The following is a 27,406-nucleotide window of genomic DNA, read 5'->3' as shown; positions in this document are numbered from 1 at the left end:
ATTCAATTCAGCCTCTCCAGTGTTATCAAACTAGACATGTAGCATGCAAGGACTCATGGCGTTTGAAGGACGCAAGGACAACATGACTGAGGAAATAACAAGGACTCATGGCGCTTGATTTGCTACGGATAATTTTGACTTCTATTGATATCAACTGATCAGTGGAAAAATAAAATAGCATGTTTTGTAATAACAAATACTCTGGGCATAGCATCTAGCCGCACATTGAGAATATCAGCCGTAGACGTAGGGTATGTGCTGAGGTTTTTGTTTGCAGGAGGGAATCCCGTCACCTTGATTGCATATCCAACTAATGAATACCTTCACCCCTGTATAGTATTCAGTCTCTCTTATGAGGGTCCAGATCATCACGAGATCCCTATTCCCTAATGAAAAAAGTGCGTAGGAAGAGGAGATCCAAGAAAAAAAAAAAGACAACCCAGTGCACAAGGCTTAGAAGCTGTTTCCATGAATTAAACCCATGGCCACCCATCAAATGAGAGGGTCAAAATAATGAATTACAGCGTTCTCAATTAACACCCGGATTAGATTACAAGATATTACAACCCTCTTTTGATTAATTAACAAATTAATATACCAAGGAAGCACCATTGCGCACCAAAGGCGAGTGCCTCCAAAAGAATATGCACCACAACTCGACCCCGACACCTCAAGCGTTCTCCTTCCATCTCCGTAATCGCCAAGTCCCAGTCTTCAATCCTAACTTAGAGCAATGTTAATTATGCTTCAACCCAACCCGAATAAGAATTGTTAAAACCCTACCCTCTCTCTTCACCCATGTTGCAGTGTTGTAGAGGTCCACCAACAGATCATTCCATGAACCTGGCAAGTCTGGACATCTCCGGTATTAGAATTGGGTTGAATGAGAACTTTACTGATGAAGCAACCATAAAGTACATCAATAAACAAAACCCTGCCTACATAAACCGATGCTGCCGCAAACCCTTCCCAAAGTGCGGCTGCATCAACCGGACATATAATCCATTCTTGGCAACCAGTGTATCATGTGTCCCTTGCTCCACGATTTGCCCACCATTCAGAACTACAATGTTATCTACATGCCTCATCATTGCTGCTCTGTGGGCAATAAGAATGGTCGTCTTGTTCCCCATTATCAGTGTATCTAGAGCTTCCTGCACTACTCGGCTTGACTCGGATTCAATAGAAGAGCTGGCCTCATCTAATAACAAGATTGGAGCATTCTTCAGCACTACCCGGGCAATGGCAATTCTCTGCTTCTGTCCTGGTGTAAGATCCACACCTCTCATGCCCACATGCGTGTCGTAACCATGGGGCAAACTGCTGATGAAGTGGTGAGCATTAGCTATTCTTGCTGCCTCTTTCATCTCAGCCTCAGTTGCATTGTGCCTTGCATATATGATATTCTCCCGTATAGTGGTTGAGAAGATTATGGGTTCCTGCTGAACAAGACCTAGGTGGTTCCTCAACCATCTCAGATTAAACAGCTTCAAATCTCGACCATCCAGTAAAACTTGGCCAGCAACTGGATCATAGAATCTCTCCATTAGGGAAATTATAGTGCTCTTTCCAGAACCTGAAACTCCCACAATGGCCACGGTTTGTCCTCCATTCACTTTGAGACTAAAATTGCTCAGTACCATCACCTCCGGACGAGTTGGATAACAGAAATCAACAAGTTTCAGTTCAATGCTTCCATATACATTAGGGGGTCTCAGTCCTGAATTATCGTCTGGGTCAATCTTAGGCACACGATCTATGATTTCAAATACTGAAGTCAGAGAGTTGCGCCGCTTGAGTATATATGGAGCCAGGCCAAATGGCTCCACCAGTGCAAAGGTTGCGAAAGAGAAGACCATGTACTCTTTGAGAGCTGTTGGCAGATTCAAATAGCCATTTCTAACAGAGATTGCAGTATACCATAGAAGGAGAGCATTACAAGCAAAAAGCAAAAACTGTGAAAAACCAAAGGCAAAACCAATGGCCATTCCATGGAGGAAACTCTGCTTAAATATTTTCCTCAGCTGAAATCTGTAGAGTTCCATCACCTTGTTACCTGCACAGAATGCAACAACAGTGTATATATTTCTAACTGCATCTTCAAGGACCAAGGAGGCCTTCCTGTGCATCTCCTGTATGCCTCTAGAGAACCCAGCAAGCCACAATTTCTGCAAAAGCACAAAGTCACTTCAGAATTTGGAACAGAGGACAAGTTTGCATAAACACGGTGCTTTTTATCAACTTGAACCAGGATAGAAGAAAGTGTAACACCATAAATAGAACCTTCCCACTAAACAGTATGCAGCTCAGTAAAGAAATCATGAGAAACAAGTCTCATGATTACCTCTTTGGCATTTGTCGCACCAACCCCAAAACCAATCCACTCCAATTCTAGGCTGGGTCACATTCAAGGGTGGGGAGAATAATATAGAGACCCACCTTGAGCTCCAAGCTTAGTTGCCACATGGAAGATTTATCATCATCATCATCATCATCCAAGCCTTTTTTTTACCATATCCATTGTTAAATTATTGGCGCTTAAATCATTTCTTACCACTAGACTACTAGTCAGTAGTCACTAAACATTGTGACCACTGACCAGAAAACCATTATACATGTACATATACATATATCTAAGGAGCATGTGCTGTGAAATATGATGTTTTTTATGTTTAATTGTCTAAATTGTTTGAACCTTGTTTTTTATTTCAATAATGAAAAAGAAAATTCATTAAAGGAGAAACTGATCAACATATTTATTTCACTAATACGCATGTAATGAAATTGAGGGAACTACTACTGTCAATGAAGATGGACACGTGGTGACCTCCTAAGTAGCCTGATACCTTCATGGTCTGCCGGGTTGTCAAGCCTGTGAAAACCTGGAGAGAAATATCAGGGGTCTCTACAATTTGGACCCATTCCTAGGCTCCTGAGTCAGGCCAAATCCTTTTTTTTATCAGCAGAGTCGGGCCAAATCTCTTATCATTCTCTGCTGGTTCATGCATTTCTTCACAGTTGTAGTAGAGATCCTTTTCTCTGTGAGCTTGCATTTAATCGCCTAAGTGGAAGGGTATGGGTGGAGGATGGCATATTGGGCTTTCCTAGAAGGCAATTGCAGAGGCTATAATGGGGAAACTCCAAGTATTCTCTGGAGTTTCAGTGTTTGCTTTTGATGACAGATGAGCTATTCTGGATACAGGGTTGAAGACGGTAAACTTCTAGCGGTGGAGACTGAACTGGTGGTTTTATTAGAAACTCAGTCGCTCTCTTGCAATGAGGAGGGAGAAGCTGGAGCTTTTGAGATAAAGTTGATCAGCTTACCTTTCACTTTGTGGAAGAAAATTTCCATTGAAAGAATTGTTCAAGCTCTGGGGGGTGTTCTTCTAGAGCTCAATTTAGCTGATTTAGGAGCAGCGAAGATGAAGATCCCCAGACTTAAGTCTTCTTCTAGCCCAATGGAGATTTGAGTGTGGTTCAGACTTTGATCAATGGTTTTGTTGACAACAGGAAGACTAATCAGTTTAGGAAAGGTAAAGTGGACAAGAGAACGTTTTTAGGTTCTAAATGACCAAAATTTAAAAGGTGTGGGATGTTTGGATGGTGTGTATCATCTGAGGTTATAAACAGAAAGGAGGAGAGGTGGGTCTGGGTGATTGACGAGTATGATAAGAGTGGTAAGAAGAGGATTGTTGGAGGATCAGGGACCAAACTTGTTGACCAACAGGCTCCATCTATGGATGGCGATGTTAGTTACTATTCTCAGGCTATTTGCGATCCTACGGAGATTTGCGTCTCTTCTGAGCCTTGGGTTGTAGATGCAGCATTTCAAGAAATCGGGTATGATCCCAAAATTCCAGCTTTGTTGATCTCTGAGGAGGCTGTCTCTACGGGATCTGTGAGGTTGGAAGAGGGGGAGGAAGAAGATGGGAAAGGATGTTCCAATGCTGGTGCTAAATTTGAGGACGAGAACGAGATTGGAGGACAGAGGGCTATAGTGGTCAAAGGAAATGTTGGTGGTATGGATGAGAGTCATGTTGATGAGTATTTTTGTTTTAAGGAGGTGAAGGTTGGAAGGTTGGGTGTTGACTTGGGTTGAAGAAGTAAATTTAAGGAGACGTCTAATGGGATATTTGTATGAAAATGCGTAGATCAAGAAACTATAATGTGCATGTGACAAAAATTTTTTCTAGGCTAAAGTGTCTGGCTAGCGCAGGCCCTACAAAAACTATAAATGGGTTTATAAGAGAAAAGGTGCAAGAGGTAATGTGACAACTGGAATTGATCAGAGGGGGTCAACAATGTAGATTCAACCGTCGGTTCCCATTTGGGGATGGAGCAACAAGACAACAAAGTGAATGATGATGGGCCTGATCCTAGTGTGAATTTGTTGCGACAAAGTAACGACGATAAGGATGGCGTTTCAGGATGTGTATCTCTTCAGAAAACAGTGGAAAGAGAGGTCACAATTGATAGAAGTCTGGTCTTGTTTTTCTAGGGGGGGGGTGAGGAATTTGCTAGAAGGGCCTTTGAGGAGTTTGAAGGGAGAAGAAGGGAGAAGAGATGCTGAAGCCCCAATTGCAAGAAGAAAGAATAGCATGGATAGACTTCCAAGGAGAAGCTCTTGAAGTCCCAGTAGCAACCCTAGTATCCCAACCATTAGTCGCAAGCCCATGAATACTGGTGATAACCTTTACCCACAACTTACCCTCGTCAATTGCCAATCTCCAAAGCCATTTACCAAGCAATGTTGTATTACTTCTTACTTCTTCTAACCATGACCCAACTTACTCTATGGTCCCTCTTTTCCTTCCTTGGCTCCTACAACAAATTCCTCATAAGTTTTTCTAGTTTTTTGCTAACCCCTTATAGAATTCTAAAAGCTAACAGAAAATACACTGGCAAGTTGGCAGACCTGATTAGAACAATCCTTCCCCCAAAAGACAGATAATTTTTCTTTCAAGAAGCCAATCTGCTAGCTCAATTACCGGATTCCAAAAATTACTACTCCTAGGATTACCCCTCAAAGGTAACCCAAATAGTTCAACGGCCATTGAGCAACCTTGAACTCCAAGAATTCTCCTCTCCCTTCAACTTCTCTCTCCCCCACGTTAACACCCACAAACAACTTTTGTCCCAATTAACCATCAAATTCGACATTTTTTCTTTTTTTTTTTTTGATAAATCAAATTTGACATTTTTTCAAATATGAGAACAATCAGATTCAAGTTATGCGCCCACCTAGGGTCAGCCCCATCACAAAAAAGAATTGTATCATCCACAAACTGTAGGTGGGTGATAGGAATCTCCCCTCTATCAACTCTAATCCCTTTATCAAAATTTTGGCATCAGCTCTAGAGATCAATCTCCCAAACATATCAGCTATCAAAGTAAACAAGAATGGGGAGAGAAGATCCCCTTGCCTTATTCCCCTAATGGCTAAAAAATGATCCACCACAATACCATTCACCAAAATCGAGAAATGACAAGTCCTAACACATCCTAAGATCCATTTACACCATCTATTACCAAAACCAAATTTTTTCATAACCTTCAACAAAAAGCTCTAGTCAACCAAATCATAGGCCTTTTCTAAGTCCAGCTTACAAACCAAACCCTTCCTCTTAGATCTCTTCATCTCATCAACACTTTCATTAGTAAGGCTTAGCATTATGGATCTTCAACAAGGTTAAACACTATGGGTCTTCGCCAAGGTTCAGCACTTAGCCCTTATCCATTTGCACTGATTGTAGATGAATTGACTAAACGCAATCAAGAGGAAGTTCCACGGTGCATGTTGTTTGTGGATGACATTGTTTTAATTGATGAAACTAATGAGGATTAAATGAAAAATTAACCTTATGGACAAATGGCTTAGAAACAAGAGGTTTCAAAATAAGTAGGACTAAAATGGAGTATATGACATGTAAGTTTAGTAATAATAGGAGTGTAAATCAAGATACACTTAGGATAGGAAACCAAGAGATAACTCAATGTGGCCATTCCCAGCAGCTTCGTTCAATAGTTCATAACAAGGGAGAGATTAAGGAGGATGTCACCCAAAGAATTAGAGTAGGATGGGAAAAAATGGAGCGTTGCAGCTGGACTTTTATGTAATAGGCAAATACCACTTAGATTAAAAGGAAAATTCTATAAAACAGTTGTAGGCCACCTATGTTGCATGGAGCAGTGTTGGGCAGTCAAGAAACATGTCCAAAAAATGAATGTGGCAGAAATGCTAATGCTAAGATGGATGAGTGGAAAATTAGAAAAGATAGGATTAGAAATGAAATTATTTATCAAAAAAAAATATTTGTAGGAACCTAGGAACAACTTCAGTGGTGATAAAATGAGAGAGTATACTAAGATGGTTTGGGCATGTATATGGAAGACCACACCAACTACGCCAGTTAGAAGAAGTGATTTGTTACACATTGATGAGGCTACAAGAGCTTGGGCTAAACCAAAAAGGACATGGATAGTAGTAAGAAATGATTTAAGCACTAATAATTTAACAATGGATATGGCTTTAAATAGAATGGATTGGCGAAACAGGATTCATGTAACCAACCGCATATAGTTGGGATAAGGCATGGATGATGATGATGATGTATACAATACATGTATAATATGCACCCTTGCTATCTATGGGTATGAAAATATGCTATCCAGGGTAAGCACTAACCTGCGCAATAGCAGAGACAGTTAGTATTGGTAGAGTTGCCAAAGCCACAAGTGCTAATCGCCATTGTAGCAGCATACCAATAAGAACAGCCACAACAACAGCTGTAGTATCCTGTATAAAAATAGAAAGTCGATTGCTGAAAGCAGCACGTACAAACGTAGCATCATTTGCCAATCTCATGGATAATGTGTCAGCATTGTTCTCCTCATCATCAAACCACCCCACTTCATTGCGCAGCATTGCTGCAGAGCAATAAGCTTGGGTTAGCCCACAATGAATTTCCACATCATGAAAGAAGCACAAGAAGATTAACACTTCAAGCCTGATGAACATGCTTAAAGAATTTTGAACATATTATTTACCTGAGAACATCATTCTCCTAACCCTTTCAGTCATTTTCTCCCCCATTATACCAAAATAGAAATGCTGCAAAAAATTCGCAACCACTGTTACAACACCCATGCATGCAATGATCAAGCACCATTTGTCCACTTCATGATGTAGGTGATGACCTTCATCCACTCTATAATATGCTTCCACTATTAGTGCAATAACATATGCAAGAAGTGGATTAAAAGAACCAAAGATAGCAGCACCGGTGCTCCCCAGAACAGCATAAAGCCATTCTGCAAAACTGAGCTCTGCAAGCCTCCAGAAGGATGGAGGTTTCTGATGTTGCATGTCCTTTGATTCCTTGTGCTTCAAATAAACATTATCAAATTGACTAAGGGGACGACTGAAAGTCTTTGAGTGAGAACGCTCATTCTTTGGATCAGATGTCAATAATGGTGAAATGGGTGATTCAGGGTCTGAAGCATTTGATGTCTGTCGATGTGCACTATGAACATCAATTTTGGGCAGCTCTGGTAATCTCATTTCAAAACTATCCTGCCTTTTTATGGATGGTGCCTTATCTTCTGTCTCCAAGGGCACCCCATTTTCCCCCATTTGCTCTGATGGTGGGCTCTGAACCTTTGGTGATCCTTGTGAATTAATAGTGCCATCTGAGGGCCGGAATGCATGGAGTCCATGTACTCTCTGAAGAGAATGTGATTTGACCATCTTGGGAGAAGATGATTCTTGGAAGCTGTGATTTGCTGTCAAGTCCTTTTCAATTTGTAAAGTTGTGGTTTCCTTGTAGTTCCTTATTGGTGTCCTGCCAAAAACCAAAAAAAAAAAAAACACAGAAACCATCAATAAAAGATGTCCTTTCTCACGAAAACTATTTGGAAGTAAGATATAAAGCCTCTATTTGAATGTTTCATTGAGCTCTAAAGCTAATATGCCACAAAACCACATAAAATGTCTCACCATGTTGAGCAAAAGCACAAGTTTTATTACCTCTTAGGAAGCTTTGCTGCTTCTTCACATCTAAGAAGCTCTGCATATAACCCATCCAGATTTATTAATTCATCATGTGTACCCATTTCAACAAGTTGGCCTTCCTCCATTACAGCTATATAGTCAGCATTCCTTATAAGACCAAGCCTTCGAGCTATCATAATGGTTGATCGCCCCAGCAAGAGAATATCTAGAGCCTCCTGAACAGCCCTTTCTGCTTCAAAATCAAGGCCACCAGTAACCTCATCAAGTAGAAGAATAGATGGATTTGAAAGAACTGCCCTGGCAATGGAAAGCTTTATCTTCTGCTCTTCTGTTAATGGTAAACCAGCCCTACCCACCTAGAATGTATAAAATTGTAAGAACAAAGAAATGGTTAATAAACTATTCATGATAACTTAATGCCTAAAGTTGATATTCCATGTCTTCTACAGTTCTACCTGTGTTTCATATCCTTTCTCAAGTGAACTGATAAATGCATGTGCATGTGCTATTTTAGCAGCTTCTTCAATTTGATCAATGGTTGCACTTGATCGTCCATAAGCAATGTTATCTCTAATGCTCAGACTTAGCAAGGCAGGTTCTTGGGTGACAAGTCCTATTTGACTTCTTAACCATTCGAGCTTCAGGCTTTTAATATTCACTCCATCCAGAAGGACTTCTCCTGCCAAACAAAAGAAACAGATTCTTCAGAAGAAATCACTAGGGGTTCCAGTAAAAAGAAAAAAAGAAAAGGTAAAGAAGATTGACAGGCAATGGTAAAAAAAAAAAAAAAAAATTGATGGTCAAAAATACCTAATGTAGGATCATAAAACCTCTCCATGAGAGGAATTATACTGCTTTTCCCTGAACCATTCCTTCCAACAAGAGCTACAGTTTTTCTAGCAGGTACAGTGAGGTAAAACCCACTTAAAATAGGTATTTCAGGACGAGAAAGGTAACTAAAATACACATTCCGGAATTCTATGTTTCCTTGCACAGAAAGTAAGGTATTTCCATCCTGATTGACAGAAGAGGTTGAGCGGCTTATCATCTCATAAAGCCTATAAGCTGCAATACGCCCTTGCTCAAATGAGTAGAAGTTTGTTGCTGCTTGGTTCAATCCACTACAAAAGGCAAGAGAACCCAGATAAGATAAATCATACAAAAGAAAAGCATCAAAATGATAGCATGGAAGGGCATGAGAACGAGATGCTTACAGGCCACTCAAAATTACAGCAAAGAGAGCTATAATAATTTCACCACCATGGGCTTTTCTATGTGTAACTAACAGCCTTCCAACCCAAAGCTGCAAAGCACACGAACATATTGCAAGTCCATATGTAAATCCAAGTCCAAGGCCTTGAACAAGACTTATCAATATTCCATATCTCAGTGTTGCTTGAAGTGAATTTGCATAAGAATGCTTTGCCAATGGCTCATTTGTAAATGCATATAAGGTCCTAATGTAGGAGACTGCCTGCATAATTAACAAAGTTATGTTCACAATAATAGCCACTTAACAGTCAAATCATTAAATCACATCTTATCCAAGTTTCCAGCAATCACTCAGGTTAAAAGGAAAAATGCTTTACCTTTTCTTAAAAAAAAAAAAACACAAAGAAATGTTGTATTGTATGGAGCAGAAAGTTGGGCAGCCAAAAAACGTGTCCAAAAAATGAGTGGCAGAAATGCATATGCTGAGACGGATGAATGGAAAAATCAGAAAGTATAGGGTCGGAAATGAAGTCATTCATTCAAAGGATTGCTGAGATGGATGAATGGAAAAATTAAAAAGGATAGGGTCAGAAATGAAGTCATTCATTCGAAGGAACCCAAGAGTAGATCCAATAGGTGATGAAATGGGAAAAAGTAGATTAAGATGGTTTGGTCACATCCACAGAAGACCATCTACAGCACCTGTAAGAAGGAGCAATCTACTGCAAGATGAAAGGGCTAGAAGGGCTAGGGGCAGACAAAAAGGGGGCACAGGTTGAAGTAGTAAGAAATGACAAAGCGTCATAATTTAACAATAATTATGGAACTAAACAGAACAGAATGGTGAAACAGGATTCATGTAGCCAACCCCATATAGTTGGGATAAGCCATAGAAGAAGAAGAAGATGATGATGCAAGTTTCCAGCAAATGAAGATCAGCATAAAATAATTCAAGCTAATTCTTACCCATATTAAAAGAAATTCCTATACTGAAAACCGAAAATTGAAGCTCACTGTCATGTATCAAGAAAGAGAGGTATCTTTCACTTGTGGGGGGGAATAACTCTTATTAAGAGTGTTCTGTCTAATCTACCAGTGTACTACCCTCTCATAATTAATCACCCCAACTTCTGTGATAAATTCAATAGAAAAAATTGAAGAATTTCAATAAAGCTCTTCTGGGGAAATGGCTATAGAGATTTGATTTTGAGAAGAAGGCTCTTTGGAGGAGGGTGGTGGTATGCAAATATGGGGTGATCGGGTTTGGGTGGGATTCCAGAGAAGTGAAGGCATTATCGAATGAGTGTTTGGAAGGGCATTATGTGCTTCCAGTCGGCTTTCCTCGACTTCATGTCATTCAAAGTTGGAGATGGCTCAACAGTTAAATTCTGGGAAGATGATTGGCTAGGTTTTGGAAAATTGTGTGACCTTTGCCCATGATTGTATAAGTTGGATAAGAAGAACAGCTTTGTCACGAAGAATTTTGAGATCATTCAAGGTAGAGCAGTGCAGTGCCCAAGATTTAGAACTCTTTTTGACTGGGAAATTCGGGAATGTGCAGAAGAACTACTTGCAAAGCTACAGTCGGCCAAAGCACAAGTGGAAAGGAAGGATTCAAGGTGGTGGAAAGAATCTTGAAATGAACTGTTTTTGGTCAAATCCTTCTACAAAGCTCTGTCAAGGAATAATGGAGAAAGTTCAGAATTAAAAGGGGTTTGGGGAACCCTATTCCACCAAGGGTGGAAGCCTTTTTCTTGGCTAGTGGCGTTGGATAGTATTCTGACCTTAAATCATATTCAAAGCAGAGGTTTCCACTGGGCTAGCAAGTGTTACTTATGTGAGAATACAGAGGAGAATGTATATTATTTGTTTATTGAGTGCCCCTACTCTAAATTCATCAGGGGCTTCTTCTTTGGACTCTTCAAGGCTAGTTGGAGTGACTCTTGCACCACAGAAGAGTTATTCTCTAGGTGGCCAGCTGTGAGGGGAAATATCAAAGTATAAGATTGTTTGGAGCTGCATTCCTTTTGTTGTTTGTTGGGGTGTTTAGGAAGAAAGAAATATGAGAATCTTTGAAGATGAATTTCGATCAAGGGACCATGTCACTCTTCTTTGCGGTAAAAGGATCATGGATTGGGTTCTTATTCTGCCAGAGTTTGAGGGGGTTTCAAAAGAAGATCTTGGTGCTAGTTTTTGGAATATTCTTGAGTTGGTTTAGAAGCATTGTTCTTTCTTGGCTATTGTTGTGCCATTTTCTTTTTTGGTTTCCTACCTTTTGTAATGTTTTGTAGTTCCGGTGATCTCTCCTCACCCTCAGTTGTACCTTCTTCTATTAATAAATTTTATTTTCATTTATTACCAAAAAAAATAAGAGCTGTTCTTCAAAATAGAGGGAGTGCAGGTGACATCCAACCCTAATGAGAAGGTTAACTTTGTAAAAATTTGTTCTAAATAGTAAATACTGATTGGCTGTATTGTAGGTGACTCAATGTTGGTCATTGGCTGGCTTTAAAAGGAAGAGAATGGATTCTGAAAGTTTTCAAATGAGAAAAAGATGTATAAAAGGCTAACTCATGACATGGAAATTAAGCTTCAGTGGATTAAGGTGCAAACTCCTCTGCAGATGCACTTTCAAAACGAAGGGTGGGAAGAGCTAATATTTTTTAGGCAATATTTTAATATAAGTTGTATTCTTGGGGAGGGTTCCCCTTGCTCGATTGTAAGTGCTCCTCTTTAATTTTTTAATAAAATTTCAGCTATTTATCCAAAAAAAATGACCTGTTGTGTAGTCCCTTAAAAAAGTGTATAATGACCTGCACTTAATGCAACCCCTCAATGAAGAACACCAAAAAAATGAAAATAGGGGACAAAACCAAATTTTCACCCCATTTTATTCATTAGGCTGTGTTTGGTTGTAGTGCAAATTTATCCGTACTAGTACAAATGCATTTGAGTGCAAATGAAAAGAATGCAAATTCTGGTTTAACCTTGTTTTGATTTTTACTTTATTCCACTTCCCGTCTTATTTTACTTCATTTGTACTGCAACCAAACAAAACAAGGTAGAATTTGAAACAAAAATAAATCAGAATTTGCACTCAAATCATTTGCACTACCATAGTTTTGCATCAGTGTAAATAAATTTGTACTTCAACCAAACACAGCCTTAAAGACAAAATAACTACTGCAAAAATCACAGTTATATATGGCAAATCATTCTTGTATAACTTTTAACTATTTTAGCATAACCATCCAAAAGATTATAATTAAACCACAAAAAAAAAATCTAACAAATAAAAGAAAATTTACAAGGTTAAAACTCATCTAATTTCAGGCTCAGAAGCTTTGAAAACTAATAATAAGAAGTAAATAAAGTATAAAAAGAAAATTGACCTGTTCAGCAATGCTTGCTGCCTCAGCATATGCATCTTGAATGTTTTCAGCAAGCCTGTGAAGAAATATGTTAGATATTCCTCCTGCAGCAACAATAAATGGACCAGTAGCTAGCGTAATGAGTGCAATCTGCCAACAATTGGCCAATCCAATGACAAGACCACTGAAAAAAGTAGCCATGTTATGAATGTAATTTCCAACCTGTCAAACCAGATATCCATTAATTAGAGATATATCCAATGTGACTAGATATTTGCATGGAACTAAGGAAAATAAATTCTCGTTTTTTAGGTGAAATAGTAACCCTTCAATGGCAGAGGCAACATTTTAAGTATCACAATACCTTCTCACTAAGAGCAGATTGAATGAGCAGTACATCACTCAATACTTGGCTCACAATATCCCCATTGTTTCCATATGTGTCAAAGAAACTCATGTCCTGGTTGAGTAATACTTGGACATACTTTGACCTGATGACTGCAGTCTGCCTTTCGCCAGTAAGAATCCAGCAAGAGACCTCTATCATACAAATAGAATTAATATCACATGCTTAAGGATGTCTCCTATAGAAGACTAAAAGGAAATGCAAGTGTCACAACAAAAAGTGATAATGATTACATTTGATCTTACCAATCCAACCAGCAGCAAAAACAGCAGCAGCAATATAAACAATGTACAGAGCATTCTGTAGAATGAACAAGAGAAATGTTAAGTACAGATATATTCACATCTGCAACTTCTAGTACACGAGTTCAAATTTGGTCAGAAAGGTCTTGCAATAAATAGAAGAACAAATAAGCCTCAAAACTCAGCACCACCTCCAACCTAAGTAATTGTTCTCATTTTTTATCAAAGGTAAGGCATTTAGCTCTGAGTCCACCAGCTGTGAGAGAGAATTATCTCGATATACATGTTGATATAACAGAGGTCACCAACCATATGTCTCACCCTAACCTTAAATCAAGCACAACAGAACTTTTTAAGGGCCTAGAGAGAAAACAAGAAATAGATAATATAAAAATTTCACTTGCTAGAATGGTCGTTTCCTATTAGCTGGTGAAATCCCTTAAAAAGCCAAAGAACACTCATACCATCAAAAAAGTTATGCAAGGCAAAGGACCAACAATCTTAAGGTATGACACCCGCTTGACCACACTAGCAAACCATATTCCATTTGAGGGCAAAATAGGATAATCTACTCCTTGCCCCACATTTCAAGTGATAATACTAAATATTTTAAAGCATACAGGCAAGGCACATTTTATGCACCTAACTTAAACCAAGGTGCAACCCATTTCAAAAGGCATGTGCCTAGTTCCATTGCACCTCATCCCAGGTGTGCATCTATTTTAAATGTCTTTTTTCATTAGTTTTTTTTTGTAGGTTTTTATGTTTTACACTTATGTAATTGTTTATCAATTTCTAAATTACTTTTTGTCTGTTTGTACACTATAAATGGTTTATTAAGGAGAAAAGAAGTTACGCTGAAAATGAGAAAAAGTTACACTGAAAAACAATCTCTGGGGAGAGAAAAAGGTGAAATAACAGGGACAGAAATATATAAGCCAAGGATATAGAGGGGCGAGACACGCGGCTGGTCGTACACTGAAGCAGTGACCAGTGGACTTCAATGTGGGAAGGAACATACATAGGGACAGTGCCAAAGGAAAAGTTATTTGCCAACTTCCCCGAAGCTATCATCTGGACTACTTGGTCTAAAAGAAATAGAAGAGTGTTTTCCCAAAAATCAAGACGTGGAGGATCTGATTAAGGTTGTGATTCGCAAAATCGGGTGTACCATTTGTTGTGGAATATTCGAAGTTTCTATTGGTGGGCCTGCCTAGTAGTCGGCAACCTTTCCTGTTTGTTATACCATTTGACTTCTTTTTAATAAAATTTCACTTTACCTTTTTACAAAAACAATGGTAATGTTGGTGTCTCTTTCCATCTCTTCTTTCTGCTTAGCAATTATCAAGTTTACAATGTCCCACATCCACAGAAGTTATAATTCCATCAAATTTTGGAATTTTCCACCAATGAGGTGTGATCTTCACTTGCTGAATGCTGAGACTATGGCAAGGAGCTCCTTGTTGTAGGTGGAGAGAGCTTGTGGTGCTCTTGTAGAGCTCAACTATAGAAAGCTAAAGGCTTACCCTCCTATGATTTTATGACCCCAGTTCCAATATTATCTGCATCATCCTTGATGATGAAGGGCTTGTGGAAGTCTGGCTGGCCCAAGGTAGGGGCCTCTGTCATAGCCTTCTTCAAACATTGAAATGCCATCTCTGCTTATTCATCCCATCCCCAACTTCCCTTCTTAAGGAGTTAGGTGAGTGGCTGAGCTATGTCATAATCTTTCACAAATTTCCTGTAGTAACCCGTCAACCCATGGAAGCCTCTTAGAGATGAGACTGGCAGGGGTTGAGGCCAACTGATCATGTTATGTATATTGTCAGGATCAACCTCACTCCTTCCTTTTTTTTTTATCAATAACAGTGAAACCTCACTCCTTTGAAAAATATTTCCCAAGTACTGAATTCTATGGACTGCAAAAATACATTTGGTCTTATTTGCTTAGAGTTTTGTGCTCTTGTAGGTTTTGAGTACTGTCTTCAGTTGCTTAGCATGGTCATGGAAATTCTGAATGTAAATTAAGATGTTGAAGAAGAAAACTAAAAGAAACTTTGTGCAAATATTCTTTGAAGAGACTGTTCATCAAGGACTGGAAGGTGGTTGGTGTGTTCGTGAACCCATAGGGCATCACGAGCAATTCATAATAGCCTCCATGAGTCCAACAAAACTGCAGTGAAGAAATAGGTGGTTTTTTTATTCCCTACAACTATTGCATAAACTGTATTCCTGAGTGTTCACTGTATAACCTCTCTTTAACAGATTATTAATTGTAAAGCATTTATCCAATGCAGCTAGACACAACAAAAAGCAGATTTTTTATGGTATCATCTTGCACCAAGCACCTCACAGACTACCGTAGCCTAGGTTTTGTGTTATAGCAGAAGATTAATACTCCCATCCAACAGAAACTACTCGGCAAATTGTTGGGGTATGACTTTGAAGTAAAATACAAAAGAGAAAGGGAGAACGTTGTCAGAGATGCCCTATCTCAAAGAGGTGAATCCGAGTTCATGGCCCTCTCTAGCCCGATTCTAACATGGGTACAAGGGGTGTGAACTGAGACAGCTAACAACCCTTCCTTATAGAAGATAATAGCTACAAGCCAGATAGAGACAGACTCAGTTCAAACTTGTAACAATGGACTATTGCGGCTAAAGGGGCAGATTGTTCTGGGTCCAAATTCAGTTTATCAGCAAAAGATATTTGACGAGCTACACTCATCACCTTTAGAAGGCCATTCTTTATAATATTAACACCATGCATAGGATCCAGACAGTTTGCTGTTGGAAGGGGTATGAGAAGGTCAACATTGGAATTGGATTAAAGAATGTGAAGTATGCCAATGTAATAAAGTGGAAAATATCGCACTTCAGGCCTGCTGCAACCCTTGCAAACTCCTAATCAGGTCTAGTGAGAAATTTCCATGTATTCCATCGATGGATTACCCGCCTCTAATCGAAGGTCTTCAATCCTTGTATTGGTTGATAGGCACTCAAAGTATGGCCATTTCCAGGCCTTGAGTCATCCTTATACCATCATAGATGTTGCTCAAGCTTCATGGGTGATATTTTTCAGCTCCACAAGATGCCAACCACCCTTACCAGTGATTGAGATTCTGTATTCGCCAATCAATTTTGGTGAGAGTTGTTTTGCCTCCAGTAGACACAACTAAGCATGAGTTTGACATACCATCCTAGACCAAATGACCAGACAGAAGTACTGAACCAAACTCCCATAACATACCCCTGGTGCTTCACTAGTATGAAACCCCATTCTTGGAGCAAACGGTTCCCACTAGAAAAATGGTGATATAATACCACCTACCAGTTTGTGGCCACGATGATCCATTCAAAGCTGTATAGAAGGTCCCACCTTCCACACTTCTATCTTACATCTTGGGGATGCCAATTGCCAAGGTCCAAGCAATCGAGGATGAACTGAAGGAACATGAAGCCGTCATAAGAAAAAGTTGAAATCCAATCTGGCAATGGCTAAGGAGTGTATGAAACGCAATGAAGACAAACAGAGAATAAAATAGGAGTTCCAAGTGGGTGATGAAGTCTATCTCCATCTCCAACCTTACAGGCAAACTTTGTTCACTCCTCACCATTCATAGAAGCTGTCAGCTCCATTCTATCACGTACAACTACCTAATGGGCATTAACTACACCTGTTTCATGCATCTTGACTTAAGGCAAAGGTTGGGGAACACTGCTACTCTAGTCCCACCTTACCTACCCTAACAGCTGAAGGGACCATCCATCCATACCCAAAGGCGATATTGAGCCGATGGATCACTAAAAACAAGGTAACCGGGTGACCACTGAATTGTTGATTCAATGGAAGGTACCCCACCAACTGACACCACTTGGGAGAAGTGGGAAGATCTGGTTAAGCATTTCCCGAATGCAAGCCTTGAGGAAGAGGCAGATTCCAAGGGGAATGGGAAGATACAGCACTCAGAGAATGAAGGACACATATCCATCTTTCACGGTAGTTATATAACCTTGCAAGAAAAGGCCACCACGTCAGTAGGGCCATGCACCACCCAACCATTATGAAACAGCTCATCCATGATTGTAAAACCACTGGCAATCATTGCTGTGATTCCCTTTTTCAGAATCTGTTATAGCAACCCCAAGTGTCTTCTATGAATGTAATTTCATTTCTCTTAATGAAATATTGAGTTATCATCGTGTAATGTTCAGGAGAGGCCGCACCTCGCGCCTCTCCAAGGGAAGCATGTAACAGCTTATCTTCTTTGATTAATGAAATTATCTTTCAATTATCAAAAAATGTTATATTGAGTTATCATTGTTTTACTCTACATTTGCTCTCTGACTATCTCTTGACCTCCATCAGCCGTGCCCCCTGGCACCATAGCTCAAGGTAACTAGAAACTCTCGTCCCAGCAACGGGAAGAGATCACTAGCATTTTGCAAGCTAAGTCCTACTCTTTTAAGTTATTTTGAGAGTAGTGCTGTATGGTTTGACCTCTTATTGTCAATGATATTCACTGTTGTTGACCGAAAAAAAAAAAGCATTACCACGTTAATAAAAAGGGCATCAACCTCAAGGATCAAACAATAGATTTCATATTGGAGAAAACCCAAATCAATCCTCTAAAGTTCTCATATAACAATTCTAAGGTGAACGAGCAAACTCGTTTTCCTGATCCAAGTAATAGAACAGTAATTGCAACTCCAAACACCAAAAGCACACAACTGAAGCCTATGCTCCAAAAAGAAATTCAAAGCATTCGCGACAATTTTAACATTTCTATCAAAAAGCATGCGTATACTCTAAGCAGGTGGGCTGCAAAAAAGTTAAGATATGGTCCAAATTATACCCACAGAAAAAAAGAAAATGGTATTTTAGCAGAACAAATGAGAAACAAAATGGAGGTTATAAGACCGACCTGTGTGAACTTATGAAACAGCACCTCCTTGGGACTCTCTTCCAAGCTCAGCAACTGAATAACCTTGCCGAAGAAATGCAAGTAAACCACAAGTGCTGTCCCATGAGCAGCAGCAGCCAATGATCCAACAACCATCAGAACCCAATCGAACCTATCCGCACAAGCAAATAACCTTGAGAAAGGAACAGCTGCTGGCGGTGGCTCGATTTCCTCGGGCTCCTCAATTCCAACTTCATCTTCCACAGGCACAGCTTCAGTGTTCGAATCCAAGTACGGGGACGGCGACTCCGGCGGCTCCGACACCTCCGAAACCGGCGTTAACGGCTGTATATGCGGGGGAGACCACCCAAAAAGACCTCTTGATATCATCATCTTTTCCACAACCTCGTAAACCCTAAACCCTAATTCATCAAACACCTAAAACGCTTGAAGCCTGAAAAACAGACAACATTGAGCGGATCTAGGGCTAAATTTGGAAATAAAATGATAAAAGACAAAACCAACGCTCGCAGTGCCACTCTAGGGTTTTCTAACTTCTTTTCTTCATTGAGTAATGATTAAATCCGGGCCAAGAATCCGTCACGAATCGCCTAGTCGGTCAAACACGATGGATAGAAGAAATAAAGGAAGAGGACTCTCGCATACGGAACTTCAGTTTCTTCCTAAACTCCGCCTTTTTCTTTTCTGTTCTTTTTATGTACTCGCGAGTAAACGGTTGTTATGCCGGCAAATTTTCTTTCCCGGTCATCGCTCTTTTACTTTCTTCGTCACTTGCCACCGCCGGCGTTAAAAGCAAAGAGGAAGGCGTTCCTTTTTTTCGGAGACTATCCATGACTCATTCGCAGACATCATTACAGTTTACCTTTTTTGCCAGTCCATCTTCTCTGTTCCTTCTGTTTCTCTCTGTCTCTCTCCTCTCTCCTTTCTTTCACACGAATTCGTGTTTGTTTGTTGATTACTTTAATTATTTGTTGGTTTTAATTGTTCTACGAAATGGAGCTTTAATATTCACACTGAATGACCGAAAGCGTTTGCTATCAACGAGGAAGAAGAAATTCTGTATTGAGACTCTGAGAGACTTGAAGAGTTGAGAGGGGCAGTAGTTTATATCCTCGTTGACCAGAGATGGAATGAAATTCCAACTGCCGTGTGAGCGAATAATGTAAGGGATAAGAGAGACATAACTTGAAAAGTGAAGGATATCCTGTGAAATCGAAAGAAAGGAGAAATGGTGTATTATTTATGGGGAGGAATGGGTCAACCAACGAAATTTTTTGAGGGTGGCCTACAATAACTTTACAATGAAAATCGATGTGGGGCAGGGCAGGCACCGGGCAGCGAGCACGAGAAAGGATAGGAGAGGGGCATTTTGAGAAAAAAAGTATGAGTACAGACATTATCACGCACAGTATGATGGGTGCATTTTTCATTGGGATAAAGTATACTGCACTCCACTCAAATTCAGACCTACAATAATTTAAAATTTCAAATATCTTCACCTAAACACCCTGATGTGGGGGTGGTTTTTCATTTTGATGGTGGTCATGGTTTGGAAAAGAATAGTAATAAAAGGACGAGATGGGTATCTTTAAAGCTGTTTATAAGCCCGGAATGTTCAAGCTCGACAGAAGATATGATTCAATGGGACCAAACAGACTCTGACAACCATCAGATGAGAATAATTATGTTGGCCGTGGGACCCATGAAATTTAATGACGTGTGATATATATCATCCATACACAAGGGATATACATAGTGGGTCAGGGGGAACTATTGGTATATGGTGGGTTTCTGTTTTTTTGGAAGTTCTCTCTTTCATCCTCGTCACTTTATAATTGGTTGCTAACTTGCTGCATATACTTTAATACTTTAAGCTGTTGGCCGTGTTGGTTGAAGGGGCTTGGTTAAAGTTGGTTGGGGACCTTTTTTTGGGGGAGTGGTGGTAGATTTATAACAACGGACGGGACCTTTTTTTTATTATACTAAATCATGGTTTTTAAAAAGGACCGGACCGAAAAACTGGGAACCGGCTAGGTAATTCATAATTGGTTTCATTTCACCCTAAAACCTGTTTTGGTTTCCTGGTTCGATTTTAAAAACTTTATTATAATCCATTGACTCTAATAAGCCACGATTCAAATCAGGTCATGAGGGGGACGGTCAATTAAGACTATTACTCCATCAGATCAGTCCAAGCTAATCGTTATTTTCCCTTGAAATTACTTAAGTTGGGTGACCGGAGCCTTTAGATACTCCGGTCTTCCAACGGCATAATCGATGATCTAGTTGGACTTTTTTTTTCAATGGAGAGAAACAGACATCTCCGAATGCTTATCATAAAGCATTTGATAGCTTCAGAAATATTATGATTTGTGAAAGATTCTCACTTTAGTCTGAATGGAACAGTTGGGCATCATGTGATTGACACCTTGGGCTGCTTCATAATAACATCCATCTGTTTGTTTTCAAACTTGTGCTGTCCCCACCCCTGAGTTCTATTCTATGTATAATGTATGTACTATAAAATTTAAAGGGTGAAAAAAAAGGAAATTCTTTATTGGCACTTTTTTTTCAACAAAACTCGTGCTACACCTCCGTCATAATGGAGGAATTTGGGGCAAAGTGTCACAACCCTAATTTCTAGTTATACTCGTTTCCGCATTTTGGTAAATAATTTCCCTGTTTGGGTTTTGTTTTCAGGTTCTTCTTCACTCTAAGGACTTAGCCAAAGTCAAACCAGATTTAATGGAAATCCTGGAAAATATTCTCTTCTGATGTCTTCCTGCCAAACAAATTGAGCCTTAAAAACATCATCAATATCTAATTTTGTCCATCAGCATAGCCAAAACTCGTTAGTACAGAGCTTATCAATATGAAAGTAACTTAAAAGCTTTCAACAATAAATGTTTTCATATCTCCTTGTTAGCCACAACAAGCAGGAACTTCAGTACCGCAACTATCCCAGTAGTCCGTTGACACAACATATAAAGAAATTGAGATAATATAACCCTATGTTTGGTTTGAAGGAAAATGCAGGGAAAGGAAGGAAAATAGAGAGAAATCTTTACAAACATTGTATAGGTTTTCCCGTCTTTCCCTTCCTTTCCCAACCTTTTTCTTCAAACCAAACAAAGCTAAGTGAAAAAGCAGGCTACCATACACTTGAGCAAAACTAGAGTCATCTGGATATAAACAAACCGGCCGTGTTGATGAAAAATCCTGGCCCAACTCACCATTATACATGTAAGGTAACACTTGCTTCTTCTCGTAAAAAGGGGAAAAAAACTATTTATCTGATTGGTGGGTCATTCAAAAGCCCGTTCTATGCATTGGTTTTGGGATAAAATGGACAAGTCATTTGGAAAGGAAAATAAGGTAGCGTCCAGACACTGCAGCTGTGTTGTGTTGTAGAGTTCCCCCAAAGCTAAGTCTTCGTTTCCTGCATCAGTTCTCGCTTTTCTTTTCTGCAAAACTTTACCCCCAATCCATCGCACATAGTTTCTGAGGGCTTCTTCTCAGGTTCCCTCTCGGTCTAGTCTCACTTCCATTTTCAGTCGAATATCCGTTGCATTCATTTCTCTATAATTCAATTACATATGTTTAGTTAAATAGTTACTCATTCTGCATTATGATATCAATGTCACAATGTCTCAGCTTGGGCTATGAAAGAATATGCCGCCTTCCCTTGCTCTAGACAAGGCGTCAATCTGTCAATCCTTTTCTCTTTCGGGCATATTGAAGGCCAGCAGCCTCGGTTGATAGGGTCTGGTTCCACAAACTTTAGATCTGGGCATAATTGGGATTAAGGGTGCAACATTTTTTTATTTGGATTGAGAATTTGTCAAATTTTCAATGGGCTGAAGCCCAGTCGAAAAACAATGTAAACTATTAACTTGGACCAACCCAACTTGCAGCCCTAAATGGGATCAACTGGGGCCTATGGATATAAAGCCCTTAAACATTTAATGATAGTAATCAAGTCCAACCCAATGTTTTAAAAGCTGACCCGTATCGAGACCGAACCATTTCTTGTATCCGGGTCATGGGTCACCAGCTGGTATAAATAATGGGGCAAGACGCAAGGTGACCAGCTGGATCAACGACAGCTTGAAAACACTGGTCCAACCCCACGACGATAATCTCTTTTTAAATGTACTATACCTTTTGAGATGAGAAATTTATAGTAAGAAAGTTGGGAAATAATTTTTTTATCCTTTCTCATGCATGCCATAGAAATTAGACCTCCTCCGGTTGACACCCTTACTAGTAAGGGAACTGCAAATTGCTTCACTAAAACTTATTTGATCTTCATTGATTTCATTGTTTTGTTTTGAATGAAGGCACTAGTACCAACAATGATGAACACAATAGTTTCTCCTATATCCCTGTCAGGATGCATGAGGTAAGAAAAAACAAAATCACAAAGAGCAATTTATCATTCTGTATGAAGCAGGCGAACAAAATGAAGAACAAGTGACAGAATTAGTGTTGCTCCTCACAAACATAAAAGAAGCAGATGGAGACCTTCCTGGTCTGTGTTCAAACTCAGAACTGCTAAAAATTAAAGAAAAGAAATCCTGACAGTAGCTTTTCTTTTCTACTTTAGCTTGTCTCTTTTTCTTTTTTTGTTTTGGACCTCTTTATCATTAGGAAAATGGGACGCAGATAAATTATACTTCTAGACAATAGAAGCCAACAAAAGGCGGGAAAAGACGAATCGAAAGATAAATTGCTTACTGTTGTCGATTCCTACAAAATCTTCAATGTTTATGGTGGTTATATTCCAAAATCAGACCGGAAATAACGCACCTCCTGATTGGGAGCACTATTTTGCTCCAATGAGAGCTTATTCTTCCGGAGTTGCTTGCAGGCTGATCTGCATCATGATCCATTGTTTCAATTACAGTTTTAATACCAAGCAAGTTCTGTAGATAAAAAATCAACCGAAGTTGCTGTTATCTATTTTGTAATCAAGCTGTCAGAAATTTGAAAAAAGGAGAGGACGTGCTCTTGCCAATTTACTTAGGTTATTGAGGAATCGTTGATGAAGAATTAATTGTTCAGTTAGGCCATATCTGGTTCAATTCTCATTCAATCATTCTTTCTTAATTGCTGTAAACCAAATGTTTTTTTCCTAAAAATGATTTTTTTTTCAGACTGACAAGTGTATTATGTAAAAGTGCTTTCATACAAATACTTTCATAAAAAGCACCCCCACGGTGGTCTAAGGTCTGACCGGTTCAGAAGATAGGGGACCTAAACTGTCCCCCCTGAACCAGTTGCAAAAGAAAATAAAAAATATGACCTAAAACACTGTATCAGTTCGCCCAATACTCCCATACCAACATATTGAGCATATCGATATTTCGATATTTTAAAACTTGATCTACAGTATAAATCTATACAAACCAATACAAAATATAAGATTTTGCTCTTCACGTATTTGTATTTGTACTCCTTCCAAATGGAGCCTAAACAACTTATTTAACTGTCCTAATTGTGCAAAAAAACTCAATTTAGAAGGATTACAAATACAAATTTGTAAAGTGCAAAACCTGATACTTTTAAGCTCAATTTAAAAAGAGTATAATTGTATTTTGCATTATTTCGTATGTCTTTACACTCTAAATATTTGTATATATACATTTATACATAGATAATCAATTAAGTAAATAGGTTGCAAAATATAAACACGTGCAAATATAAGGGGGGTTTTAATAAATGACCCTTTTTTACGGTTATGATAGTAAGTACCAAATTTACAAATTATCCGATTGAACCATTTTTCATGGTCTACTTGAATACATTGAAATGTTAAATAGAGTTTATACCTACCACTGACATGTGACATCTGGAGCCTTGAAAGTCTAAATCGGATCGAACACCTATCAAAGTAACCACTTCAACAGAATTCCCCACCTAGGGCTGGCAAACGGTATATTGTGGCATACGGCATACCGAAGTCCAAACCGAAAATCCTAGTAAGAGTATCTGGCTTGCTCAAGTCTAACTAAGATCATAAAAATTGTGTGACACAAAGTAATAACATAAAGAAATAAACCTAAGAGAGATTACCAAAAAAACCTAAGAGGTGTAGAATAGAAATGTAATTCCATCTGTATACTAGGCGGTTCCAACAAAACTGCTCTCAAATGGCTAGGATTTCATGAATCACAACAAATAGGCAAGGAAAGATGACCATATTTAGATTATGCCGATCTTGTTTGCCACATCCAGTGCATCATAATCTGGTGCCAACCTCACGTATGCCTTTTTAGTCCCATCAGGCCTGAAACCACAAGAATAATAGATCTCGTTCAGAATATACATCCACCAATTTGCCGGGGAAAAGAAATACCACATATCACAACTGTACTAAGAAATATTTGCACACATACTTGGATGAACGTGCCCGGTAAAAATCATATCATAACAAAATGAATAAAACAAACATTAGGTTGGAAGGATTTGGTCGTAAGTGAATTGGTCATGTATAAAATTGTAAATGTCAAATATCAGCAAAGCCAACATAGGCTCAAGTTTGGAAGGAGTACAAATACAAATTCAGTGCAAAACCTTGCATGTTCTATTATTTTGTTTATATCTGTATTGTACACATTTGTATTTATACTCTTTCAAACTGAACCTTGGAAGGAGTACAAATACAAATTTGTAGAGTACAAAACCTTGTATTTTGCATTATTTTATATGTATTTGCACTGTACATATTTGCATTTGTGCTCTTTCCAAACTAGGCCTTAAAGTTTATGCACACATTCATCAATACAAAAATTACAAGTGAGGGGGCAGAAAAACAGAGTACATTGTAAAGATGAAGGCTCACCTGATCAAGGTATTAACTTTCTTTGTCTGAATGTCATACATTTTCTTCACTGCAGCCTTTATCTTCTTCTTATCTGCACGGATATCAACAATGAAAACCAGTGTGTTGTTGTCTTCAATTTTCTTCATTGCAGACTCTGTCGTGAGGGGATATTTGAGTATCTGATAATGGTCAAGCTTGTTCCTTGGTGGTGCACTAATGCGAGGGTACTTAGGGCTCCTATCCTTCTTCAATGTCTTCGGCCGATGAAATGTAACCGATGTTCGGATCTTCTTTGTCTTCTTTTTTATGGATGAAGCACCCGATTTCACAGCCTTGGCAGCCTTCAAGGCCTGTGCCTTGGGATCAGTCTTCTTGGCAGTGGCAGCTGTATAAGATGTAAAGTCTTAACTCTAGGTTGCAAAAAAGAGAAAAATGCATAGCTAGCGCTGACTTGGTATGATTATTAAAGGATATCAGAAGATGAATAATTTCCATATCAGAAGATGAATAATTGCAGATTGCCAGGTCCTTCCCAAGGATTTAATTTGACTAAGGCCATACTTCAACCCTGTCGGCCTAAAAGTAGAAGGAAAAAACAGTTGGTACTTTGGTCTTTGGGGGATTGAGCCTCCAGACTACCCCATAAGAGAAATCTTAGAATCCCCAATCCCCTCTGCACATACTTCGAGTATTCGACATCATTGCAGGTTTTAAATTATCAATTTGACAAAATAATTTCTTGACCTTTCAAGACCTGCGCCTCACCTAGGTCCAAGCACAGCTCCTTTAGAAAGGGGTGTGCCCATGCACATGGGACGGAGTCATGATTATTTGGAAGTTAACATTAAACATTTTATGGGATTTGGAAGTTATCATAAATCCCTCATTATTTCTCTAGAGTTCATAAGAAGGGGAAAACTGAAATGATGAATGATCCAGGAAAAAAAAAACCAACATAATATCAATACAAGATAGAGAATAATTTCCATGCAGTATCCATAGAATGGTAAGTTAAGATAATACTATATGGTCAAAAGAATAAAGCAGTCGGATGGGATGGAAAGGCATCTAAGAACTAACACCAAGTTTCCTATTCAGAAAGCCATAACGACTTTTAAAACTAAAATGAAGGCAGGTACTGATATGAATGAAGACCACAACACCAACGATACAATAAATATCAACTAGTCCATCCATCCTATTATATCAACAATATAAAAAACGAAAGTCCCTACCTTTAGCGGGAGGAGCCATTGGTCACTAAAGCAACTCTCTCCACTCTAATTAATCAAACCTGTCAAAACAGCGCCAGTATCAAACTATGAAACTTCTAAAAGGAAACTCAACTATGCATTATGTGATAAACTGGTGGAAGCTCAAAAATCCATATAAGAGAAAGAACGATATAGTGGCGCATGTTTTTTTATTTACTTAAAAATGCATATAACTTTCGGGATCTCAGACCAATTGTATAGGAAACTATAACAGGAAAAAAAATGAACAATCAAAAGATACAGACACTTTACCGGTACTACGAGTGATTTCAAACACTAGTTGCCCAATGAATGTATCCATAGTCCATTGAACTAAGCGTACTTCAACATATTTCATGAAATGTCACGTTTGCGGTGTTACCCTAATTTCACGATAACTAACTCTACCTTTCTTAACACCTGAAATTCTAACCTCGGAAATGTTTCGGACAAATGTTCAATGAATTCGAGCGAGGCAAGCATTCATACTGATGCGAAAGCAACAAGAGGCAAGATTAAGATGAATACTAGGGAAAGGAACAGCAAAAGGATTAAAGATTTAGATGGACACTCACACAGTGAAGCCCTAACTAACCAAAACAACATAAATTGTCTAGAATAGCATCGATGTTGAATCAGGTTTTATACAGAACTTATAAAAAGATACACACATGGATGTAATTTCAAATGCATTTGAGCATTTCACTGTAAACGTGCAAATAGAAATTCAAGGATGCCATCAGAAGGATAGAGAGAGAAACCTGGACGAGAGGGGGGCGTCTGCTGCGGTGGTTCGAGCTTCTAGGGTTTGAGACGTCGAGGATGAACATATATGATAGATCTAGGGGCTTAAATTACCAAACTACCCTTAACGAGGAACTATTGAGAAAAGAAGCTGGATGGAGGGAGACCGAATCTACTTCTCAGAGAGCACAGCTCACACTGACCTCACAAGTATCCCACAATGGAGTTCAGATCTGCGCCCAAGAACGTCACACGGCACATCCCCGCCACGTAGATGTGCTGTGAGACGTGGAGTACCTCTTTGTGGGGCAGAATTTCCCACAATGTATATTATTCATGGAGATGTTCCCAATGCATAATGTGGCTGGTGTATTACAAGCACCTCACATGTACATTCTATCATGCATTGGGAATATC

At 39.1% G+C, this 27,406-nt stretch overlaps 2 protein-coding genes across 2 annotated transcripts; both read right to left on the bottom strand.

Annotated features, from left to right (window-relative positions):
- Positions 1–443: 443 nt before the first annotated feature.
- On the bottom strand, positions 444–19,116 carry LOC148870152 (ABC transporter B family member 20-like). The gene is made up of 11 exons (XM_088967890.1): positions 18,167–19,116; positions 13,246–13,300; positions 12,959–13,134; positions 12,616–12,816; positions 9,226–9,485; positions 8,822–9,132; positions 8,467–8,690; positions 8,027–8,367; positions 7,048–7,841; positions 6,686–6,927; positions 444–2,168 (listed from the first exon to the last, which is right to left on the bottom strand). The coding sequence occupies exons 1-11, from the start codon at positions 18,536–18,538 to the stop codon at positions 939–941; spliced, it is 4,206 nt and encodes a 1,401-aa protein (XP_088824016.1). The 5' UTR covers positions 18,539–19,116; the 3' UTR covers positions 444–938.
- A 4,762-nt stretch (positions 19,117–23,878) lies between these two features.
- LOC148870151 (large ribosomal subunit protein uL23) lies at positions 23,879–27,165 on the bottom strand. The gene is made up of 4 exons (XM_088972386.1): positions 27,007–27,165; positions 26,228–26,286; positions 25,011–25,377; positions 23,879–24,455 (listed from the first exon to the last, which is right to left on the bottom strand). The coding sequence occupies exons 2-4, from the start codon at positions 26,244–26,246 to the stop codon at positions 24,371–24,373; spliced, it is 471 nt and encodes a 156-aa protein (XP_088828512.1). The 5' UTR covers positions 26,247–26,286; positions 27,007–27,165; the 3' UTR covers positions 23,879–24,370.
- Between the last annotated feature and the right edge of the window lie 241 nt (positions 27,166–27,406).

The sequence above is a fragment of the Nelumbo lutea genome, chromosome 2 (assembly GCF_056320005.1).
Source record: "Nelumbo lutea isolate HS-2025 chromosome 2, American lotus-T2T, whole genome shotgun sequence".
NCBI lineage: Eukaryota > Viridiplantae > Streptophyta > Magnoliopsida > Proteales > Nelumbonaceae > Nelumbo > Nelumbo lutea.
This window is presented reverse-complemented; position numbering and strand designations above follow the sequence as displayed.

Coding starts and splice junctions, on each gene's coding strand:
- LOC148870152 (XM_088967890.1), bottom strand. CDS start 18,538: ATGATGATATCAAGAGGTCTTTTTGGGTGGTCTCCCCCGCATATACAG. Junction 9,133..9,225: donor GCTGTAATTTTGAGTGGCCT/GTAAGCATCTCG, acceptor TGCCTTTTGTAG/TGGATTGAACCAAGCAGCAA. Junction 6,928..7,047: donor TAGGAGAATGATGTTCTCAG/GTAAATAATATG, acceptor ATTGCTCTGCAG/CAATGCTGCGCAATGAAGTG.
- LOC148870151 (XM_088972386.1), bottom strand. Junction 24,456..25,010: donor AAAGTTAATACCTTGATCAG/GTGAGCCTTCAT, acceptor TTGTGGTTTCAG/GCCTGATGGGACTAAAAAGG.